This window comes from Hippocampus bargibanti, linkage group LG01 (assembly GCF_051943395.1).
Source record: "Hippocampus bargibanti isolate YZ-2025 linkage group LG01, ASM5194339v1, whole genome shotgun sequence".
In the NCBI taxonomy this organism is placed as follows: Eukaryota; Metazoa; Chordata; class Actinopteri; order Syngnathiformes; family Syngnathidae; genus Hippocampus; species Hippocampus bargibanti.
The window spans coordinates 9,937,247-9,956,444 of NC_142734.1; the positions used below are offsets into that span (position 1 = coordinate 9,937,247).

At 44.6% G+C, this 19,198-nt stretch overlaps 1 protein-coding gene across 4 annotated transcripts; it reads right to left on the reverse strand.

The window, feature by feature from the left end:
• Positions 1–1,666: 1,666 nt before the first annotated feature.
• Positions 1,667–18,958, reverse strand: baz2a (bromodomain adjacent to zinc finger domain, 2A). Of its 4 annotated transcripts, none has more exons than XM_088994953.1 (30): positions 18,780–18,958; positions 17,597–17,720; positions 16,828–17,514; positions 14,849–16,441; positions 14,344–14,616; positions 13,884–14,267; positions 13,756–13,816; positions 12,510–12,618; positions 12,320–12,421; positions 12,012–12,234; positions 11,809–11,870; positions 11,663–11,728; positions 11,184–11,570; positions 10,851–11,105; positions 10,516–10,730; positions 10,367–10,441; positions 10,118–10,283; positions 9,992–10,054; positions 9,770–9,914; positions 9,136–9,695; positions 8,711–9,056; positions 8,415–8,570; positions 7,301–7,461; positions 6,964–7,029; positions 6,605–6,888; positions 6,386–6,521; positions 4,701–4,847; positions 4,343–4,599; positions 4,122–4,265; positions 1,667–3,247 (listed from the first exon to the last, which is right to left on the reverse strand). In XM_088994953.1, the coding sequence occupies exons 2-30, from the start codon at positions 17,718–17,720 to the stop codon at positions 3,088–3,090; spliced, it is 7,407 nt and encodes a 2,468-aa protein (XP_088851079.1). In that variant the 5' UTR covers positions 18,780–18,958; the 3' UTR covers positions 1,667–3,087. The 4 variants fall into 4 exon arrangements, with proteins under 4 accessions (XP_088851079.1, XP_088851088.1, XP_088851098.1 ...); XM_088994962.1 differs by lacking the exon at positions 18,780–18,958 and adding an exon at positions 18,601–18,756; XM_088994972.1 differs by lacking the exon at positions 18,780–18,958 and adding an exon at positions 18,553–18,695.
• Positions 18,959–19,198: the final 240 nt, after the last annotated feature.

Genomic DNA, 19,198 nt, shown 5'->3' on the forward strand with positions numbered 1-19,198 from the left:
GAAAACTTTGTCAAGAGGCTTTCCCCAGAGCTGGCAAGGCAGTTTCATGATGCGTTCTCCAATGCTGCAGCCAAGATGTCAAACACAAAGGCCAAATCAGGACTTTTAGAAAGAAGTGGATTGCAGGAACTGCCAGTGTTGATGATGTTATTGGAAATCTGCACAGGGACGTAAGACGGTTGGTTGTTCTACTACCTGCTGAAGAACAGAAATAAGAAAATCTTGGCAAGACCACCATACTTACTTTGTTTGCCTACAGTTGGCAATCTTCCCGATGTATCCATGGAAAGATTGAGTGGGAGGTGTCTCGGCAAACTACAAATATGGCCGAAGCTGTAGTCCAAAGATGAGTCTTGGTAAAAAAAACTACAAATATGGCCGAAGCTGTAGTCCAAAGATGAGTGGCACCATTTTTCCCCCAGAGGAGAGAGCTGAAATGAAGGCAGGTGTGCCAGCAGCTGAAAGCCATTCAGAAATCAGAAAGGCTCTCACCAGAAGCAACCACTCCTTAAAATAGTCAGTTGCAACACTGCTCAGGTTCGGTTCAAGTACTGCTCTAGGAGTTTACCAAGACAGTAGAGTTCAACTGTGTAAAGACCAGGGTGGCTGACGGTGAGAGAACCTGTTATTGTGACCGTTTATTTGATAATTTCATTTGATGGTTTAATGTCAAAACCAGCCTGTTAAGCCTTCAAATGTAAACCTAATTGCTGTTTGTGTTTTACCTTCTTCAAAGGTTTTTCACCTTGCAAACTTGCAATCTTGAAATCCGCTTGCAATCTTCCAATTGTCTTTTCAATGAGAAAAGAGACGATTAAGTCCAAAATAAAAGAGGAAAAAGAAAGGAGAAATCTGTCTCATCATTGGAGTCAAAGAGTGAAGTCCCAGTGTAACCCCGGTCAACACAGCCAAAACCCCTTTTCAAGTTAGGGGGAGAACTCAAAAAACCAACATAACTTGACAGGCATTGTATATAGATATTGAAAATGGTCATGCGTAAACAGCCCATGTATATGCAACACCAGTCATTAAAAGCTGGTATGCCAGAAACGACCAGAATTCATATTCATGACCACCTGTATGCAAAATTGTTACATGATCTTTCAGTCCCCATGCACACCGTTGCCCGGTCCCAGAGGCTGCATCACCAAACTGAGAGGCACCATCAACCAAGCACAACGACACTTGGGGGGGGGCGTAGTGATTGATGACAATACTCCAACAAACCTGCCAAGAGAGAGCTCACCACCAAAACCCAGATTAAGTAAAATAGAGCTTTAATCAAACAGCTCACAGATAAAAAAGGCAGACTGGAAGAGTTGCAAATATCCATAGTGGTGGCCGGAGCATCGCGCCACTGGATCACAGGCTTTGCATCTTATAGAGCTTGACAGTACGGAGGGTAGCAGCAGTTACCTTAAGGCTTAAGCTAAAGATCGATGGGCACATTTTCAGTTTGCAAATACAAAATTGGGCGATTGCGGCTTATTCTTTTAAGTAGTTCTACAAAAATTGACACCCTCCTCCAACCCCAAAAGTCATCCATGTCCATTGTTGCGCCTATAAAGTACTTATACGTACTTGCGTTCTGAAGATGACAAATGAGGAAGGTGATGATGGATAAGACAATGCTGCAAAGATGTTTGTCCACAAATCAAACTGCTACTACTATGTGTATATTCTTTTAATTCAACTCACAGTACATTCTACAGATGCACACATGTTACATCACCTTAATACAACAGAGTCTTGTAATACATACTGTTAAAAATGAATTGGTCCTAAAAATATAAAGGAACAAAATTTCATGTCACCAAAACTGTACATTATTAAAAAGTCACAAAACAACACATTTGGTTTTCCGGTCTCCCCCCGCCCTCTGTCTTTTTAGAATAGGAATAATGGGTATTTTCTTTAAGCTGATCTGAGGTCAGTGTAGGAAACCAGTTTAAATAGAAGATAGCCTGCAGCGCGGTGCCGCCGCAGTCGCATAACGAGCAGTACGCCACCCGACACTGGCCCTTGAACAGCACAAGTGATGGAAATGAAGAATATTACCAGGCGGGAATGTAGCCAGTGCTACGGAGCTTTTCTGTACACGATGACCAAATGTTCACACATTTTCAGACAAATACTCAAGTTCTTTTCCAAGTGCATTTTTTACACACGTCCTCTGTCTTAAGAGGAAGCATTCAGTGTGGGTGTGTCCACAACTGATCTTTTGAACACGGCACAAACTAGTGCAAGTAGTGCGGTTCGAAATAATTTGCTGGCTACAGCCTGCTGTGTCACCCAACAATGGAATCCACCTGGACTGACCGACACCAAAAAGTCCTCCAGTGTCTTTCACACCACAGCAGTGTGAACTATATAAATCATTATGTACTGTACTTGTACTGTATTAAATGTGTGCGCACGGGCGTGTTTGTGGCTAAGTGACACTTACACGAATTGTATGTGTGGTTTCTTTTAGTTGAACTGGCCGTTTTCATATATCGTTGACAATTCTATGAGGTCGCCTGTACACATTTACTACACGCTATTGCTATTAAATAATCCCAGCTATCATCATCTATATATATTTATATATAGAATATATAATCAAAATATATAGAGCCAAAAAAACAAAACAAAAACCTTCTAGGCATAAAACCATGTTACAATTCATCTGAACAGGTAAAAGGTGGCCTAGATTTTTTTTATGGAATACAAAGCAGGTCCAGGATGCAGCCGCCCAGATGGGAAAACGCTATTTAAATGGGAGATCCGTGTGGAAGGGCCACACCCTAGAGTGAAGACTGAACAAAAAGCCTTGACCAGCTTTGGGACTTGTGGAAGGGTGTTGAGCGCGGGGACACACAGGAACTCACGTGAGGGTGCTTGGAAATGAAATTCAAGTCAGATCAGTTGTGGGCCTTGAGAGAAGCCCAGCGAAGATGGGGGGGAAAATTGAGGGGTAGGGGGAATACTACAGAGATACCTACACATGATAGGAACACATATAGCTGGAGAAACCTGACCGTCTTAGTAGTAACACCTCTTGCGTAGTTGGTTGAAAACACCAACAGTCATTCATGTTGCAGTGTTCTATTTCTCCTTGTTGGAGTAGAACTCTGCCCAGCGGCCCTCAAAGAAGCGCCGCATGGAGTGTCCCGCCATCCCCACCTCAGAGGTGTCCTCGTTGAACAGCTCACAGTTACTGAAGACCAGCTGAGCATCTGCAGCAAACTCCTCACAGCTGCAGTACCTGCAATGGGGGCGCCACACAACGACAAAAGTTCCGAAGATTAGAATTGCAGCTTTGGTGTCACGTACAGGGTGACCCAAAAAGATGCATACTCATGAAAATGTCAATTGTGGCTTTGATTAAAAAGGTACTTCTTTCAAATTACAACCACACATTATTCGGTTTATGGAAGACCATTCACCAGAGTTTCAGCTATTTATTTCAATCTTTTGTCAATTCATGGCTTCCCCAAGATGTGTTCCAAATGTCCACCATTTCATTGCAAGCAAACCTGTACTCGTCTGACAAAGTTGTCAATCACTTTTACACACTCCTCTTTCGGGAGAAAACATTGGTGCAGTGAAGAACTCAGTAGGACGCATCTTTTTGGGTCACCCTCCCGAAAGAGAAGTGTGTAAGTGAGTGACAACTTTGTCAGATGAGTACAAGTTTGCTTGCAACGAAATGGATGACTTTTGGAACACATCTTGAGAAAGCCATAAATTGACTATAGATTGACAGAAATAGCTGAAACTCTGGTGAATGGTCTTCCATAAAATGAAGAATGGGTGGTTGTAATTTGAAATAAATACATTTTTAATCAAAGCCACAATTGAACTTTTCACGGGTACGCATCTTTTTGGGTCACCCTGTACATCTACAGGTTACACAACTCCGGACAAAGCTCCTTCTGATCGATCCCAAGTGAGAGAAGTGTGAAAAGAAAATTGGTGAACCTTTTGCCTTCCACTAAATCCTGGTTGAAAATATTTGAAAACAGTTGTATTCTATGGTTAGGTTTCATCCAATGTCCCTAACTTCATTGGAATTTGAATCCATTTGCTCACTATTTCCCAGTTGCATAGCATTTTACACAGCTCAGCGTTAGCCTTACCCTCCCTGCAGCAGCCTCTCTCTCATGGTAAGGAAGTCCATGGGGTTCTTGACGATGCGGCGGTACCCCTGCACCAGGCGAGGGTTAACAGGCTCAAGGAACGGCCAGGCATCTGCGTGAGCTTCCATTTCCATGAGGATAATCCTAAAGTAGAGAGGAGTCAGTGGGATTAATACCAATTCACAAAGGAGTACAGGTAAAGCATTGAAGGAGGGACGCACTCGCAGAAAGTGAGGTCCGGCTGGTTACGCGTTGTCATGCGACGCCGTTTGGCCCCCAATTCTCCTGAATGACGCGAGGATAAAGACGCTGCCGCCACTGTGGCAGTCGCCGCCACTGTGGCAGTCGCCGCCTCCTTGTGCCGTGTGGCCATGCCAGTGTTCCGCCGAGTTGTCGCATCGTCATCCGAGCTGTTTTCTTCATATCGCTTCTTTTTCACCCTGGTGCGCTTTTTGGAATGTGGTGATGTGCTTTCCTCCTGAGGGACAGACCAGAAGGCAAATAAACACGCTGATCACCTAGGAAAGAAAAATCGGTGATGCCAACTGATCTCATGCAGCTCCTTGTTCGGGTTCTGACCTTTGCAACACAAGTTGGACAAAACCAGTCTCCCTCGGGCACCTGCGTGATCTTGGGCCTCAGGCAGTACATGTGACATCCCCGATCGCAGCCGTCACATAACAAGAGACAGTCATCGTTGTCACCTTTCCTACAGATCTGGCATGTCTTTGAGTCGAGAGTCATGATCAAAATAGAAAGTTAGAAAAGCAAGTACAATATACAGTAGCATTGGGCAATATAACTACAAAATAAGGAATGGACAAGTCCATCCTGGCTTATTTCAATGAATTGGGGAGTAGAAGGCAGCTCATGTCACTGATACAAAGGCGCCCTCTTATGCACGTTGTACATGGCTAAAAAGATCATTTTTCTTCAGTGAACTGTATCTACGTCAGTATTCTTATGGGCATTGAGATGCACTTTCTTGTAGTTCCTGCGTGATTATCAGATTTACATTCAAATGTATATGAATGGAAACATGATGCTTTTAGTGACCAGTACTCATGTGTTATGCTGCAGGTTGTGATCAAATCATTACATTTTCAAATAAAAATCTTTGTTTTTTACTTCGCTAGTCAATCCAAAAATTGTGATGTTGTATTGTGATTGTAGCATATTGCATTTTTTCAAGTATGAGTTATGCAGAGAAATGCGATTTCAGTGGGTGGGCATTTTGCTGCTTTTACATCTGTCACACAGAGGTCAGGTAAAAACCAATTCCGGCTCAATGTTGTTTTAAGAAAATATTTTTGAATACAGTCCCCCTTTAAAGAATATAGTAAAACAAATGTTTGTTCGACAATAAACATTTTGTAGTTAAAATTAGAACTGTGCAAAGCAGTGTAGTATTTTGCTCTGTCGAAACCATCAGATTTTAGACAAACTTTTCTCCACAGAAGTTGGTCATTGAGAGAAAGTGAACGTCACTACCACAGTCGCAATTTGGCAAGCTAAAGTAATTTCACTAGCAACGGCAACTATGTCGAGCCATCATGGTGTGCAGTCACTTAAGTCCATGAACTCATTCACTGCCAGACGTGCAAAAATGTGTCCACTCCAATGCCAGGGTTTTTGTCATTGTCACTCAAATTCAAGGACCCACAGAATATTGACTTTTTGGACTACATCAATATTTAATGCAGCGTAAGAAACCTTAGACACTCTGCTTTCATCAGAAAAAAGAGCTAATTCCTAAATTATATGGGTCCAGAGTAATATGAGCTTGAAATGAGGGTGGCTGTCCAAAATACAATGCAATCCATACATATTGGTGTATACAGTATTCCGCTTTAACAAGAGCTGAAACTGTAACAAAGCGCTAACATGGGAAAAAGGGAAACGCTGCCCCTTGTGGAAGTGAAAAAAAAACATTGCCGGAGTTCTGGCCGCCGCTTTATCGGCACCCCAGCAAGAACAAAACAAAACCAGGACAAATTCCGGAATGGTGCTCTAGGTCATGTTTTCAATTCCCGAATAAATTCAGGGAATGGTAGTGAATGAGCTAAAGGGTCTTTAAAAAGTAACACGATGGCTCTTGTCAGCCTATACATGCATTTTGAGCGCTGGCAACTGGCACCATATAGCATCAACATAACTAAGTTGCACTAATAAAGGCAAATCCAATCCAAACAGTTAAAAGAAAAAAAGAAGAAAATCCTCCTTTTTGTCGACCATGCCTGTGAGTCAAGTTTGAACTTTCTTACCACTTTAGTCACAGATCTCTCCCAAGCAATGGCTTTCTCTAGCTGTAGCAAACACAGGCACAGCTGAGGTGCACTCCGGCAGCGATCCAGGGCCTGTCGCCATGTTCTGAGTCGAGAGGTGATCTCACTTTCTAGACTGGAACAGGAGAAAAATAGCAAAACAAAGATTCAGTGCTGCACGCATACTAATAGAAAATGGTTTACATCCTTCTTTCCGACCTGATGACATCCATAGGTTGCTCTTCTCCTGGCGTCGGCGTGAGAGGAGCGAGGCGCATCACCTCGGCTGGATTCCAGAGCGGCTCCTTCAAGTAGCGCCTCTCGATATTGCGCTCAAGATTGGCAAGGCGGAGCACAGCCAAGTCGAGCGGATGTGTGGCAATGCGAGGCAGGCCGGACCACTCCTTCTTGGTTCGGACGATCCAGTCATCACGTGGGTCGGTGTCATGTTCGTAGTATTGGAGGTCGGCCCGGGTGGAGTCCCGCTCTGGGATGGTGTAGGGCTTCAAAGGAAATGAAAGCTTGGAGGTAAACAACATTCTGTGTGTTTCTTTTCAACAGTTGGATTTTTGGATTACCTGAAATTCTCCAGCTGGTGCCTCTGCGCTGGATTCGGTATCGTTGACTACATTCTGTGGAGGAGCCTTAAGACAAAATAAGTTTATTTTATGTTGCTTTAATGCATGGGTAAGTAACTCCACTGCCCTCCCAGTTTTAGATGTCCCCCACCTCGAACAACACACCAGGTATCCAGCTTCTGCAAAGCTGATCATTTGAATAAACCGTGTTGGAGGAGGGATAAATCCAAAACAATCAAGGCAGGTGCCCTCGAGGAAAAGCGTTGCGCACCCCTGACCTTACACCTTTGCATTCATTCTTTCATGGTTGATCCGTCTTGTTGCAGTGATCGCTCACCTTTAGATGGAGGTCAGCAGCAATGACTCGCTGCTCCAGGTCCTCCACCCATCGGAGGGCGCTATTGTCGATCGCCATTGCTTTCTCTTGTACTTGCCAAGGTTGCTGCAAAGCCTCCAGGAGGACGTCTTTCTGCTCCTCTTTTAACTCAAACATATGATCTAGAGGGAGATAGCATTTTAAATACAGTGATACCTTGGCTTAGGAACTAAGTGTGTGTCAGGCGAAAGTATGTATTCCAAACATCAATTTCCCATAGGAAACCATTAAAATGACAATAATCCGTTCCCAGGTCCCATTAAATAATTTTTAACTAAATAAGCCTTAAAACTACACACAATATACTTTATTTTATGTATAATACATTTGCTATGGTATTATAATTAAAGAAATACAGTGTTCTGTATAATAAAGTCGTTTTATTTACCTTTGTGATGGTCTTTGATGGTCTGATGGAATGGATAGCTCTGGGTTGTACATCTTAGAATTTGTGATATTGCAACAGCAACAGATGCATACAGACACACTACAAACTTCATTAATAGCTGGTTCCCTTGCTTGTACAGATTTTTTGTTACAGGTTATTTGTGGAGCGTGATTGATGGGATATTTTAACCTTGCAGTCTACACTGACTTTGAACTATCGATAAAGTTGAAACGAGTCCAAATTTCACTGTTTTCTATCGAGTTTCTGACCGTTTCACTTTTGTTTTTTTGTTTCAAGCTCTGTCGGCTCCCTTTCATGTGTGTGTGTGTTTCTGTAACGCCTCCCCCCGCTCATTGCTGCGCGTGTCCCCTCCCTCCTCTACCACGGATCTTGACCAATAACGTGCGGCTTTAACCGAAGACTGGAGGCGGGGAATATAGGACAAAAAAAGTCGGCTGCCATTTCCAGCTCCAAGAACCGGCTCATTCGCGAACGACACATCACTCATTGTAGCGCTCAGTGTGTTTCCCGAAAAATAGTTTGTACGGCAAAATTATAATCTCACGAATTTAACATTCGTAAGGTGATAAATTTGTTAGCTAAAGCGTTCGGAAGCCAAGGTATCACTGTACATGAAAAAAAAGGAATCAGCTGGTGAAGAGTTTGAAGCTCTCCATTCAAGCTCACCACCAGTGGCTTTGCTGCACATCTCCGTTAAACCCTCCATGTGTTTGGCCAGGTGTTTATGGAGCACCTTTTCTCTGATGCCTCGTGGATGGAGAGCCTGTAGTGTGCTGAACAATTCCTCTGGATCCTTGATCCACCACCAGCCGCGAACCATGGCTGCAAACATTTTTTACAGAGTACATCAGCGCAATGCATATCAATTAGCATCATCACTAAACACTGCACTGACAACAGTGGAAAAACTAAACATTTGATATTCAATGCCTAACATTGTCTATTGAGTGTGTCGCGCTTACATGCTGGTATGGGCTTAACGACCAACTGTATAAAGTACTGCTGCTCAAGCTCTTGGAAAGCAGAAACGGGAGGGCGCCCTCCGCGTTTGGCTGCGGCTCCACGCGGCCCCCTCCGAGCAGGACTACTGCCTCTACTGCCCCTCCGTCGCCTGCGGCCTGCCCTGGCGCGAGTGGTCGGAGTCCGTGCTGCAGGGGGACTTTGAGCTGAATCAAGTGGAGTCCGCAGTGGAGGCGTACAATCAGGAATGGGGGATATTTGTGCTGGAGTGGGGGCTTCCTCTGGCGCCACGATGGCATCTGGGCCAGTAGGAGCTTCGTCAATGGAGCACGTCATGAGCACGTCCGACTGATGCAAAGAGAAATACAAATTATTGCTACTTGAAAGATTAAATGCAAGCTATATTTTGGTCAAAACAACATCCAACCTGTATAGGTGAAGCATCAAGTGTGGGCGGTGTACTTGGCACTTGAGGTTCACTTGGAGCATTTTCCTCACTTGCTTCTTTGAATGGCTGGCCCCGATTCTCTTCTTCATCCTTCATACACCCCTCTGGTTGACTGCCCTCTAGAGGTTCTGCCGTGCTAGAGTCGTTTAGTATTGCATGCCTTGATTGACTGAGCCAATTCAGAAAAGCAGACTGCGAAAGATCTTGAGTAAACGTGGTGACCGGAGACACTGGCCCATCTTCTCTTGCTGACCTGACGCTACTTCGCCGCTGCCGTCGGATCTTTGCCGTGCGGAGGTGGAGCTCCACTTCGGGTTTGATTTTTCGGGGCCGTCCTCGTCCTCTTTGACTGCTCATGAGGGATGCTGTGCCGGGGAGTGGGTTTTCCTCTGGGGATGAAGTCTGGGCTTCGCGGTTATTGGGGGCAGGTGAGGAAGGTGTAGCGTGAGGTTGAGTCGTGGCCACTGGCACCTCCTCTGTTTTGGGCTCCTTTTTGAGAAAGGTGACTGGCACCTCTGCTATTACAACATCCCCTGAGGCTGTGATGCAAGCGTATGGAAAATTAAGCAACAATATCGAGCCAGTGTTTGTTTGTACATTCAATCAAACTCACTCAGAAGCTCTTCAGGACCCTCAACTAGAACTGCTCCAAGATGAGGCAGAGCCAAGTACCTCCGCCTATAACGATCTTGGCCCAACATTACAGCTCGCATGGCATGAGACGACTGAAGAAGCTTTTTGCGGAAGAATGCTTGCCGCTGGAGATGACCAGTCAGTCAAAGATGAAGTCTCATGTCATAATAGACCTAATGTTCCTGAAAAGAATTTGCCTTACCTTGCTCAGCTTATCTATTTGCCGTTCCAATTCGTGGACACTAGCATTAGCAGGGCTTTCACTCTGTAGAAAAATCGAGTGTCAAATTCTCACTTGGCGCATTTGTAGTTTTAAACGCATACATACATCACTTAATTTGGGCTCCTCTTTGCGACCACGGCGGTTGTTTCTCTCTGCATTCTCCTCCAGGCCAAGGTTCTCCTCTTCAGCCACGCGGGCACTGCGTCGTCTTTCATCTAAACAGAGTTGTTCTTCTGAGCGGCCAGTGCGATGCGAAAGTGCAGCCTTCAGCCTGGAAGATGGAAAACATTCAACACGTGAGTCACGTACGCAGCATCATTAAATTAATCTGGGATGTAAGATTGCATGATTTACTTGCGAAGTTTTCCCTCAATAATCCACTTGTTCTTCCTGTAGACGGCCATGTTCTCGAGCGTGTTGTCAATGTCACTATGCGGATGTGAGAGCCTTTTTAGTCAGGAATAGCCTAGATATAACCCCAAATGATGAGACTCTGTACAAACCTCGTCACAATGTCGCTCCCATTGATCTCCTCCACCACAAAACTGAGCACGGCTGCCTTGGTTTCGGGAGGCAAGGTATGAAAGGATTTGGTCCTCAATGTGTTGCATACATCTGTCTCATAGCCATGAGATTCCAGAAAGATGCGCAGCACTTCGGAAACTGTGCTGCGGGTCAGCTGGAGTTCAATCAGCTTGTCCCCGAGGATCTTGACTGACTGATGGCAGATGTTATAATATTTTAAATGTGTGTGCATATATCTTTAGCTAAGGTTCATGGCACTTTTAGTTGAACTGCATCATCCAAACAAAAACAAAAGTCAAGCAGCATTACACACTTGATAATATGACGGCAGGCCGGGATCACGGAGCGCAGCTTCCATTAATTTGATGAGCAGATCTAGGACCTCTCCCTGGCTTTCACCCATGCCGAGCAGACCTTCTTGCAGAGTAGCTAGGCTGGGTATGTCCTTGGGTACATTTAGGCCAATCAACTTTCCATAACCATGAAGGAACTCGACCACTGCCAGGCAGTGGGAAAAGGCTGTCCCTGAGAGAATCACACCAGGGACACGGGACAGCTCTGGCAGGGGCTACAAAATAAAAGGCCATTACTGTTGCTCATGTCTGCAATCGTGGTAAAGAAAGTGATGAGAGCAATTGAAACTCACGCTGTGGTCAGTGAGACACATGTCTTCAGTGGGCTTCCTTAGCTCTTCTAAAATGAGCTGTTGCCTCTTTCGTTCCTCCATCCGTCTCTGCATCTGCACTCTCCTTTCTGCAGTTCTCTTGGCTGCCAGGGCAGCTCGAGCCGCTGCCTCCGCCTCTGCCTGAGCTTTGGCCAGAGCCTTGGCTTTACTGCGAGCACTCAGTACCCTCTTGCCCAGGGCTATTCTCTCCTCATCTGTCTGCTGGACGGGAGGATCGACCTCAACCTTGACGGACCTTCGTCTACCGGGCTTCCTGGGCTCATCCGAAGACTGTGACGCAACCTCACTTGTCGGTGGGGCTGCCAGATCTTGGGGTTCCTCCTTCACTTCCAAACTGTTGTTTTCTTGCTGTAAAAATGGATCAGGACACACAAGGAAGGGTCAAGGTGGTGAGCAAACAATGATGCAAGGTCAATTGTAAGTATTTTGAGCATATGTACCTTTGCTCTTTTTTTATCCTCTCTCGTCTTCCTAATCTTGGCATCCTCTCTTCTCTTTATTCTGGCCTGAGTGAGCCATAAAAAAAAAAAATCAGAGCTGGACATCACTGCGATTTCACAATTACACGTACACTTTTAATACAAACCTTCTTCTTCATCTTTTTCTTGATTTTGGTCATTTTCTCCTTTTCTTCCTCCGTGAGTGATTCTGTAATCAGAGAATATCAGATTAGTTGATGACAGACATTGGGATGTCACATCCCTGCCATCAAACCGGTATCACCACAACTGCAAGCCATAACAAACACATCCTTTAAACCTCCTCTGAGCTATGATCACTGTCACTTACCCTTATTTTCAAGTCTCTCCAATAGCTTGGCATCAACTTTACTAAGGAAGTCAATCATCTTGGGTTTGGGCGGTCTACCTGGCCGGCGGGCCTGCCCTGCCTTCAGGCCTCGAACCCTGCTTAGTTTCTCTTTATCAGGATTTGGCGGTCGACCACGCCTGCCAGTGATGGCCATGATCGTCGAAGGAATCTCCTCATTAGCCAAGAGAACCCATTTCATACCCTGCCACACGTCATAGATAAAGAAAGAAAATCAATAAATATTCACATTTTAATTGATGATATGGATGACATGCAATGCAATTAACCTCAGGACTTTCCCTTTCTTCATAAAAGTCTCCCACAGGCATCCGTGGGCTGAAACTGAAGTGTTCTCTGGTGACAACACCGCCCTGATGTTTCTTCAAATACTGACAGACATCAATGAGAGGACATGATCAATACATTGCCATCTACAATTACAAATGCCTGTGCTTTTTTAGAGGGTGCAAAAATTACCTTGATGACTTCGGGGAACTGCTTCATTCTTCTTCCACAAGGTGTGTAATACCAGGTTTCACCCTTCATGCGATCATTGATCTTCCTCACACGAATCTCTCTCTTCCACCTATTTTTATGAGCTTTATTACATCACTGTGAAATGATTTGAACTATTCTTTAAAGAATATATCTACCATACCACTTAAAGGACAACCGACATCATTTTTTTGTTTCCTAACTGACATCAGAAAAATGTTTTATAGCATCTTAAATACCCAAAACACTCAGGCTGATATTTTTCATCAAATGAAAAAAAAAACAATAAAAATGACTTAAAAGGACAACCGACGCCTCCGGACAAGTAGTGTCTATAATTTGTAAAATCACTTGAAATGACTTCTACAAAGACTCCACGTCATATAGCTATATTTTAGGTTTAAAGACTCGCGCTGAATATTCAGTAAGTCTTGTTTTCGAGTTGATGACGATGCCTGACGTGACGTCACGTCTGGAACGCCCCTGACCGAGAAAGCGACACACAATGCATTTTGGGTACTTTGTTTGGTCTGAAAACTTTGTGTTGATGGCGAAATTAGAAGAAAAACCCATAAATACAAACGATAGCTGTTATGAATATAATTCAAATAGTTCTGAGGAGGAAAGCATAAATGTTTGCAATCGATTAAAGAAGTCCTCCCGTATCAATTCGAGCCGTCAGGACTCTAATGTAGCGTCCAGAAAATGCACAAGATGGCGCACAAGCTCCGTTGAAATGGGCTGATTTGTCCGCTGGGAATTTGTGTAAGCTTACATCTTCTTTATGCGTGTTACCGCAATTGGCTGCGACACACAATGATTCACCATTGCATTATTTATGTAGTTTTCCTTCTAATTTTGCGAACTACAGGGTGTTTTCAGACAAAAAAAAGTACCCAAACTGCATTGTGTGTCGCTTTCTCAGTCAGGGGCGTTCACTCCGTGACGTCACGTAGGGCATTGTCATGAACTCGAAAACAAGACTTCCTGACTATTCAGCGAGAGTCTTAAAACATAAAATATAGCTATATGCGGGGGAATCTTTGTAAAATGCGCTCAGTAGAAGTCATTTGAAGTGATTTTACAAATTGTGGACGCAACTTGTCCAGAGGTGTCGGTTGTCCTTTAAATATGTAGGAAACAACTATTTTGAATTCAATTAATTTCATACAATCCAAATCTGCATTTTTCTAATCTATAAACTTGAAAACAGTGATAAGGATGTTACCCATGCAGCAGAGGGAACTGGACCTGATGTTCTGTTGCAACCCTCCTCTTAGGAGCTGCACCTGCAAAACACACGCGGCAAATACAATTAAAGGACTGTTACACTGAATGAAGTAAACATTGTCTTACCTTTCCGTGCTGTGGTGCTTTCATCTTGATTTTCCTCACCACCAGTGGCAACCTCTCCGGCATCATCTTTAACCGTTGTCATGTCCTTTCCATCGTGTGCATGTTTCCTCATTCTTTTAATCTTCTTGGGTTTTGCAAAAGGCGAGCTGATGGCTGAAGTGTTGGCAATAACCGCGTCAATCGCGGCTGTGATTGAATCAATTTCCTCAGATGGGGGCTGAATTTGGCCAAATTCGTTAAATTTTGCTTTGACCTGTTCAGGTCTAAGAAACGCCTTTCTCTTCCTGCCCTTGAGTCCCTCCTCTTTGTTATCAACTTTGGCAGCCTTGATCTTCTCCACCTTGGGTACTCGACCACGGGGTTTTCTCTTGGCCTCTTCGGGAGCTAGAAAATTAAAGAAATACAAGTTATACATGGATTGTACAAATAGCAATTTATGAACAGTGAGACCAGCAAATACCTGATTTACTAATCCACAAAGCCTTGGGAGACTGAGGTTTGCAAGCTTTCCTTGTGTTTTTCAGACATCCTCCAGTCGCTGACAAAACCTGATCTGCGACTGGCTGCAGTGGGTGTGCAGCAGGATTTCGTGCTGGGCTACTGATGACAGTTGAGTTCTCATCTCTCACCTTGAGACTCGGGATAGTCATGATCTTGAGTGACGCTGGTGTTTTGCAAACCACATCAGAGTTTGTTGTATGATGAGCTACGGCAGTCCATCCTGCTTCCGTCCCTGAACAAAGATATTGCGCAATTCCATTGTTGTCAATGTTTTGTGTTTTGCTGTATTAAGGTTAGTTATTTCATGTTAAATATTCTGTAAAGTGCAGTCATAGATGCAGCTGTGGTAGCGTTAAATAAATGTATTGAATTATTTTCTAGGCACTATGGGTTCACTAATTTCTAAATAAATAAACAAGCACATTTTTTTCCAACTTTATAATAAGAAAAAGACATCTATATACCTTGGATAGATGGATGTGTTCCCCCAAAGGAAGTATTGTTGAGTGAAGACTCCAGCATGGACTCTCCTGCCTCAGAGAATTCCCTCCGGGTGGAATTCAAACTTGAATAATTCACAGATGACCCACCATCTCGAGTGGTCTCATAAACTGACGATGGTTGCTCTTCTGTATGAGATGTGCCATTTCCAAGGTGAAAGCTGTTGCCAAAGCTACTGGAGTCGTGAATGCATGATGTGCTATTATCAGAGGACTTATCTAAGAGGGAACCGGGGTGGAATCTTGATGGTGTGCTGTAAGCTGAACTGTCACCATATGGAGAACTGGTGATTGAAGAGTGGTCAAAACTTGTTTCAACAGAGAGTGAGGACTGTCTGGCATTGGGGCAGTAAAGAGCCATTGAAATTCTGGTTGAAGGCTTCTCGACATTTTCTCCATCGCCAATGCTGTCAATGGCTTTTGACTCCTTTTGTATACTGCTGGGCTGTCGCTCAGTGGGTAAAGGCTGTCCCGGAAGATCAGTTGACTTCTGAGGGTCAGAAGCTTTGTGCGTTTTTACTTTGCTTGACTGAAGATGAGGGTGCCATTTTTCTGCCATTGTGCTCGTTCCGAGTGCAAATCCTTTCGCAATGTGACTGAGATCAGGGTGTTCTGGCACCTGATTTAGCACATTGACAGGTTTAGAACTGGAAAGATGCTGTCGGAAGACAGAACTCTGAATCATTTCGGGGGCTGTTGACGGAGGCACAGATGTCGAGGCAAGTGTGATAGAACCTGCTGTGGTCCTGGGGGCTAGGATGGTTCGCAGAGGAAAAGTCGTGAGAGATCTGGTTGAGGGACTGTCATGGACTAATTGAGAGGGTGAATTGAGACCCCCTAGGGGTTCATGCCGGGTCACGTCTGCAGGTTTACTGCCAGCAGAGGGCATTGCATGTGCCGATAGCAACACGCCAGGAGATGAGCCTCCCAACGGTGAAACTATCGAAGCACTTGATGCATCACATATTGATAGGTTTGAGTTTCTACCTGGGACCGTGGAGCCTTGAACCATTTGTTGGAGAGATGAGATGGCTGTTGAACCAGAGTAAGAAGATGTGGATACTATGGTGGGTGCCAAGACAGCTGCTAATGGTCCAGAAACTGAATGATGAACACGGGACTCAGAGGAAGGAGAGGAAGTAACCCAAGGAGGTCCACAGACACCATCAGTCACGCCGGCAGGAGGAAATGAAGGTGAAGAATGCCTGGGAGAATGAACTGATGATGACTGGGGAGGAGTACATTTGACATCAGGGAAAGAACCATTACTGGATACAGGGGACCCTGTGAGAGATTCAACAGCAGGAGCACCAGACACTTTATTCAGAGACGTTGTGGAAGATAATGAAGCAGTGCGTGCCGTTTGAGGAGGTGTCTTTGCTCCAGAACCTCTGATGTCCTCTGGTGGTTGGACAGTTGGCTTTTCAGAATCATCATGATGATCAACTGCATGTCTGACAGAAGCTGAGGAAGAGTCAGGAGGCCCGAGAGCAACAACTGTCTCCTCTGTGCAATTACTGTCTGAGTTTGCTTCCTTGTCTTCCTCCCTTGTGTGCACTAGGAAAAAGACCATCGAAAATAAAAATATGGGCATTTATATTTATAGACATGTCTAATTATCTATCTATACTTCTCGCTATAGACACACGACACAATACACAAACCCTTACCACAACCTTCAATCAAAACCTTTCATCAATTTAACATTGATTTGAATGCATTTCGCCACATCTCATTAATGCAACCCCATTTTACTAGTATTATTTCATTTCTCTAAAGGTTTACATTTTCCCAGTTGAGATGTAAACGTTAATAGGTCACACAATTGGTAGAAATGTGTTGAAACAATTTGTCTTGTCATATACTTATTGCACAAAACGGTGACATTTTACCAAGGGTGTGCAGACTTTTTACATCTACTTCTAACTGCGTCGAGAGCTCACCTTGCATGGAAGTAGAGATGCTGCTAACCTTTGGGGGCTTTTCTCTACTCATGGGAGATCCCCCATCCGGCACCGCCGATGACGACGTTAGTGCCCTCGTGGGTGCCCCCTCTGTGTCATGTGCAAAATTCTGCATCCTTTGACCAGTAGACAGTTTTGGGTGCTGGGCAGATGGCAGAGATGTGTGTAGCTGCTGGTAGTATGGCATCCCATTTGACATTACACCATAATGCTGCGGGAGGTGAAGGGGTGGCCGCAGGTGGGAATGGAGTTGCTGTGGCGATGATGAAGGGGACTGACTCCCATATGTCCCATACATGCTACGGGAAGTGTAAGCAGCAGCTTGTGGGGTAGGGTTACTTCTGTTCCAGAACTGACTGCTCGTTGGAGGCATGTTTGATGGGCCTTCCACCGGTGACTGCTGGGAGCTCTCCATATCCCCATTGAGCTGGTACGATCCTTGAGCCTGCAAGTGATGTTGTGACTGAGGCTGCTTCTGGTGCAAGCTGTGCCCAGGAGATGTGGCTATGGTTGGGCTGTACTGAGGATGCCCTCCCCACAGATAGCCCATGCTGCTCTGGTGGTGGTTGCTGATATGTGGGTAAGGACTGGAAGGTAGTTGAGGAGTAGGTGCACTGGAGCCAAGTACAGTAGTGATGCCATTCACATTCGTTTCGCCATTCATATCTGTCACATTTAGGAAACACATGCAGTCAGATCTACTTCCATGGTCAACTTGATGGATGATTAAATCTTGAAGGATACTCACTCTTTCCTTGCTGAGAAAAACTCATTGAGGAACCATTGGTATAATGAGAATCCCCTGAGGGGAGTTTGAGTCCTGAGTTTGCTGAGGAATGAGTGCCATAGTTGAAATGATTATTTGCCTCCATCTGTTTAAAGAAACGAACAATCAAACACATTAATACTCGGGTTGGAAACGTACACATTCGCATTTTAATTTATAAAACATTGTCAGCACACGTGCATCACCAGTTTCCTTTTTGTACTTATATTTAATTTTATTCCACACACCGAAGTATAATGTTTGGAGGTGTCGCCTTTTCTCAGCACCATTTTGCTCCCAACTGCAAGCGTCAAAATGTCGCAGCGAGCAGTTGCCACCGAGGCCGAAGCATACGCAACGCAAAAAGCTTTACTAAACCCCACAAGAGGCTCGTTATTTTGACTGATGAGACGCCGTTAAACCAGTACATAACCTCCGCGATAAACACTAATGTAATACACCACTTTGTCCAATTGATAGTGATCAGTTCGAGTGATCATTTTATGAAAAGGCCCGGTTTATGTCCCTCGCACAACACCAAGCCATTCTCTAAATACTTGATTTCCTAAGTCAAAGAGGCCATGACGAACGCCGTGTTAGCACTGGGGCGCTAGCTTCATTCTCACAACAATTTACGCCAGAGCGACCATCGTCTGCTTTCAGACGTCGTACATGATGAGTTAAGCCACAAGACAGCAGATATTGTAGCTCAATTCACACTCGAGATAAACACTACCCTCACAGTTCCAAGGTTGATGACAGCGATCATAACAATGGAAACTAGCGAGTGAATACTAGCCAAGGAAGCTAACATATAGCATCCTTTGGTTAGTCACCGGGGATTTCTTCGCTGTTAGCCAACCGTCCGGCTGCGGGTCCGGCGTATCCACGACCACGGTGTTTTGTATCCACGATGACTGCCACTAATATACGTTTACCTATTTTTAAGCATGTTGCAATAGTTGTTAGAGGCAAACAGTACAGACCCTCGCCTCTTAACAGCCGGTTCCGCGATGCCGCTTTTGTTCCGCAGCTAACATTAGCTAGCAGCCTGATGAAGTTACATTGTTTACGCCGAACGCACACGGCCAATTTTCACAGCGCATCATCCTCCCACACTGCGCTTTCTAAACTTGCATTGTGATCGTAAGCGGAACTAGCAAACCTTTCATTCCGCGGAACTCGCAGGCACGGGTGTCTCTACCCCCGTCGCAGCGAGTACTGAAGAGGTTGAAACCGCGATGTATAATAAACAATTCTTCCCTAACCTTTGTAATTTAAATTAGCAAACACGACTGGTACTATCATGTGCAGCCATGATTAGGGGAATGGGGCACTAGCCTCGTAAGGTTTTCCCGTTTTCCCGAATGATCGCACACATCCGGTAAAATTACGCGTTCACTTCAAAGTAAAATGCCATATGACGCTTTAAGAGTAGTGATGTCGTTTCTCCCCTTTGCTTCGCTTCTTAAAGCAGTAACGGCAAATTATCATCAATTCGTTGAAACACACGTATAATTTATGGCGTACGTGTGATACTCGACCAAATAACACTATCGTCAATTGAGGAAATCAAGCCCAAAG

Excerpts from the sequence above, each read along its gene's own strand:
- baz2a (XM_088994953.1), bottom strand. The coding sequence starts at position 17,720 with ATGGAGGCAAATAATCATTTCAACTATGGCACTCATTCCTCAGCAAAC. Across the intron at positions 10,731-10,850 it reads GCCTGCCGTCATATTATCAA|TCAGTCAAGATCCTCGGGGA; the intron begins GTGTGTAATGCT and ends ATCTGCCATCAG. Across the intron at positions 8,571-8,710 it reads CGTTAAGCCCATACCAGCAT|CCATGGTTCGCGGCTGGTGG; the intron begins GTAAGCGCGACA and ends AAATGTTTGCAG.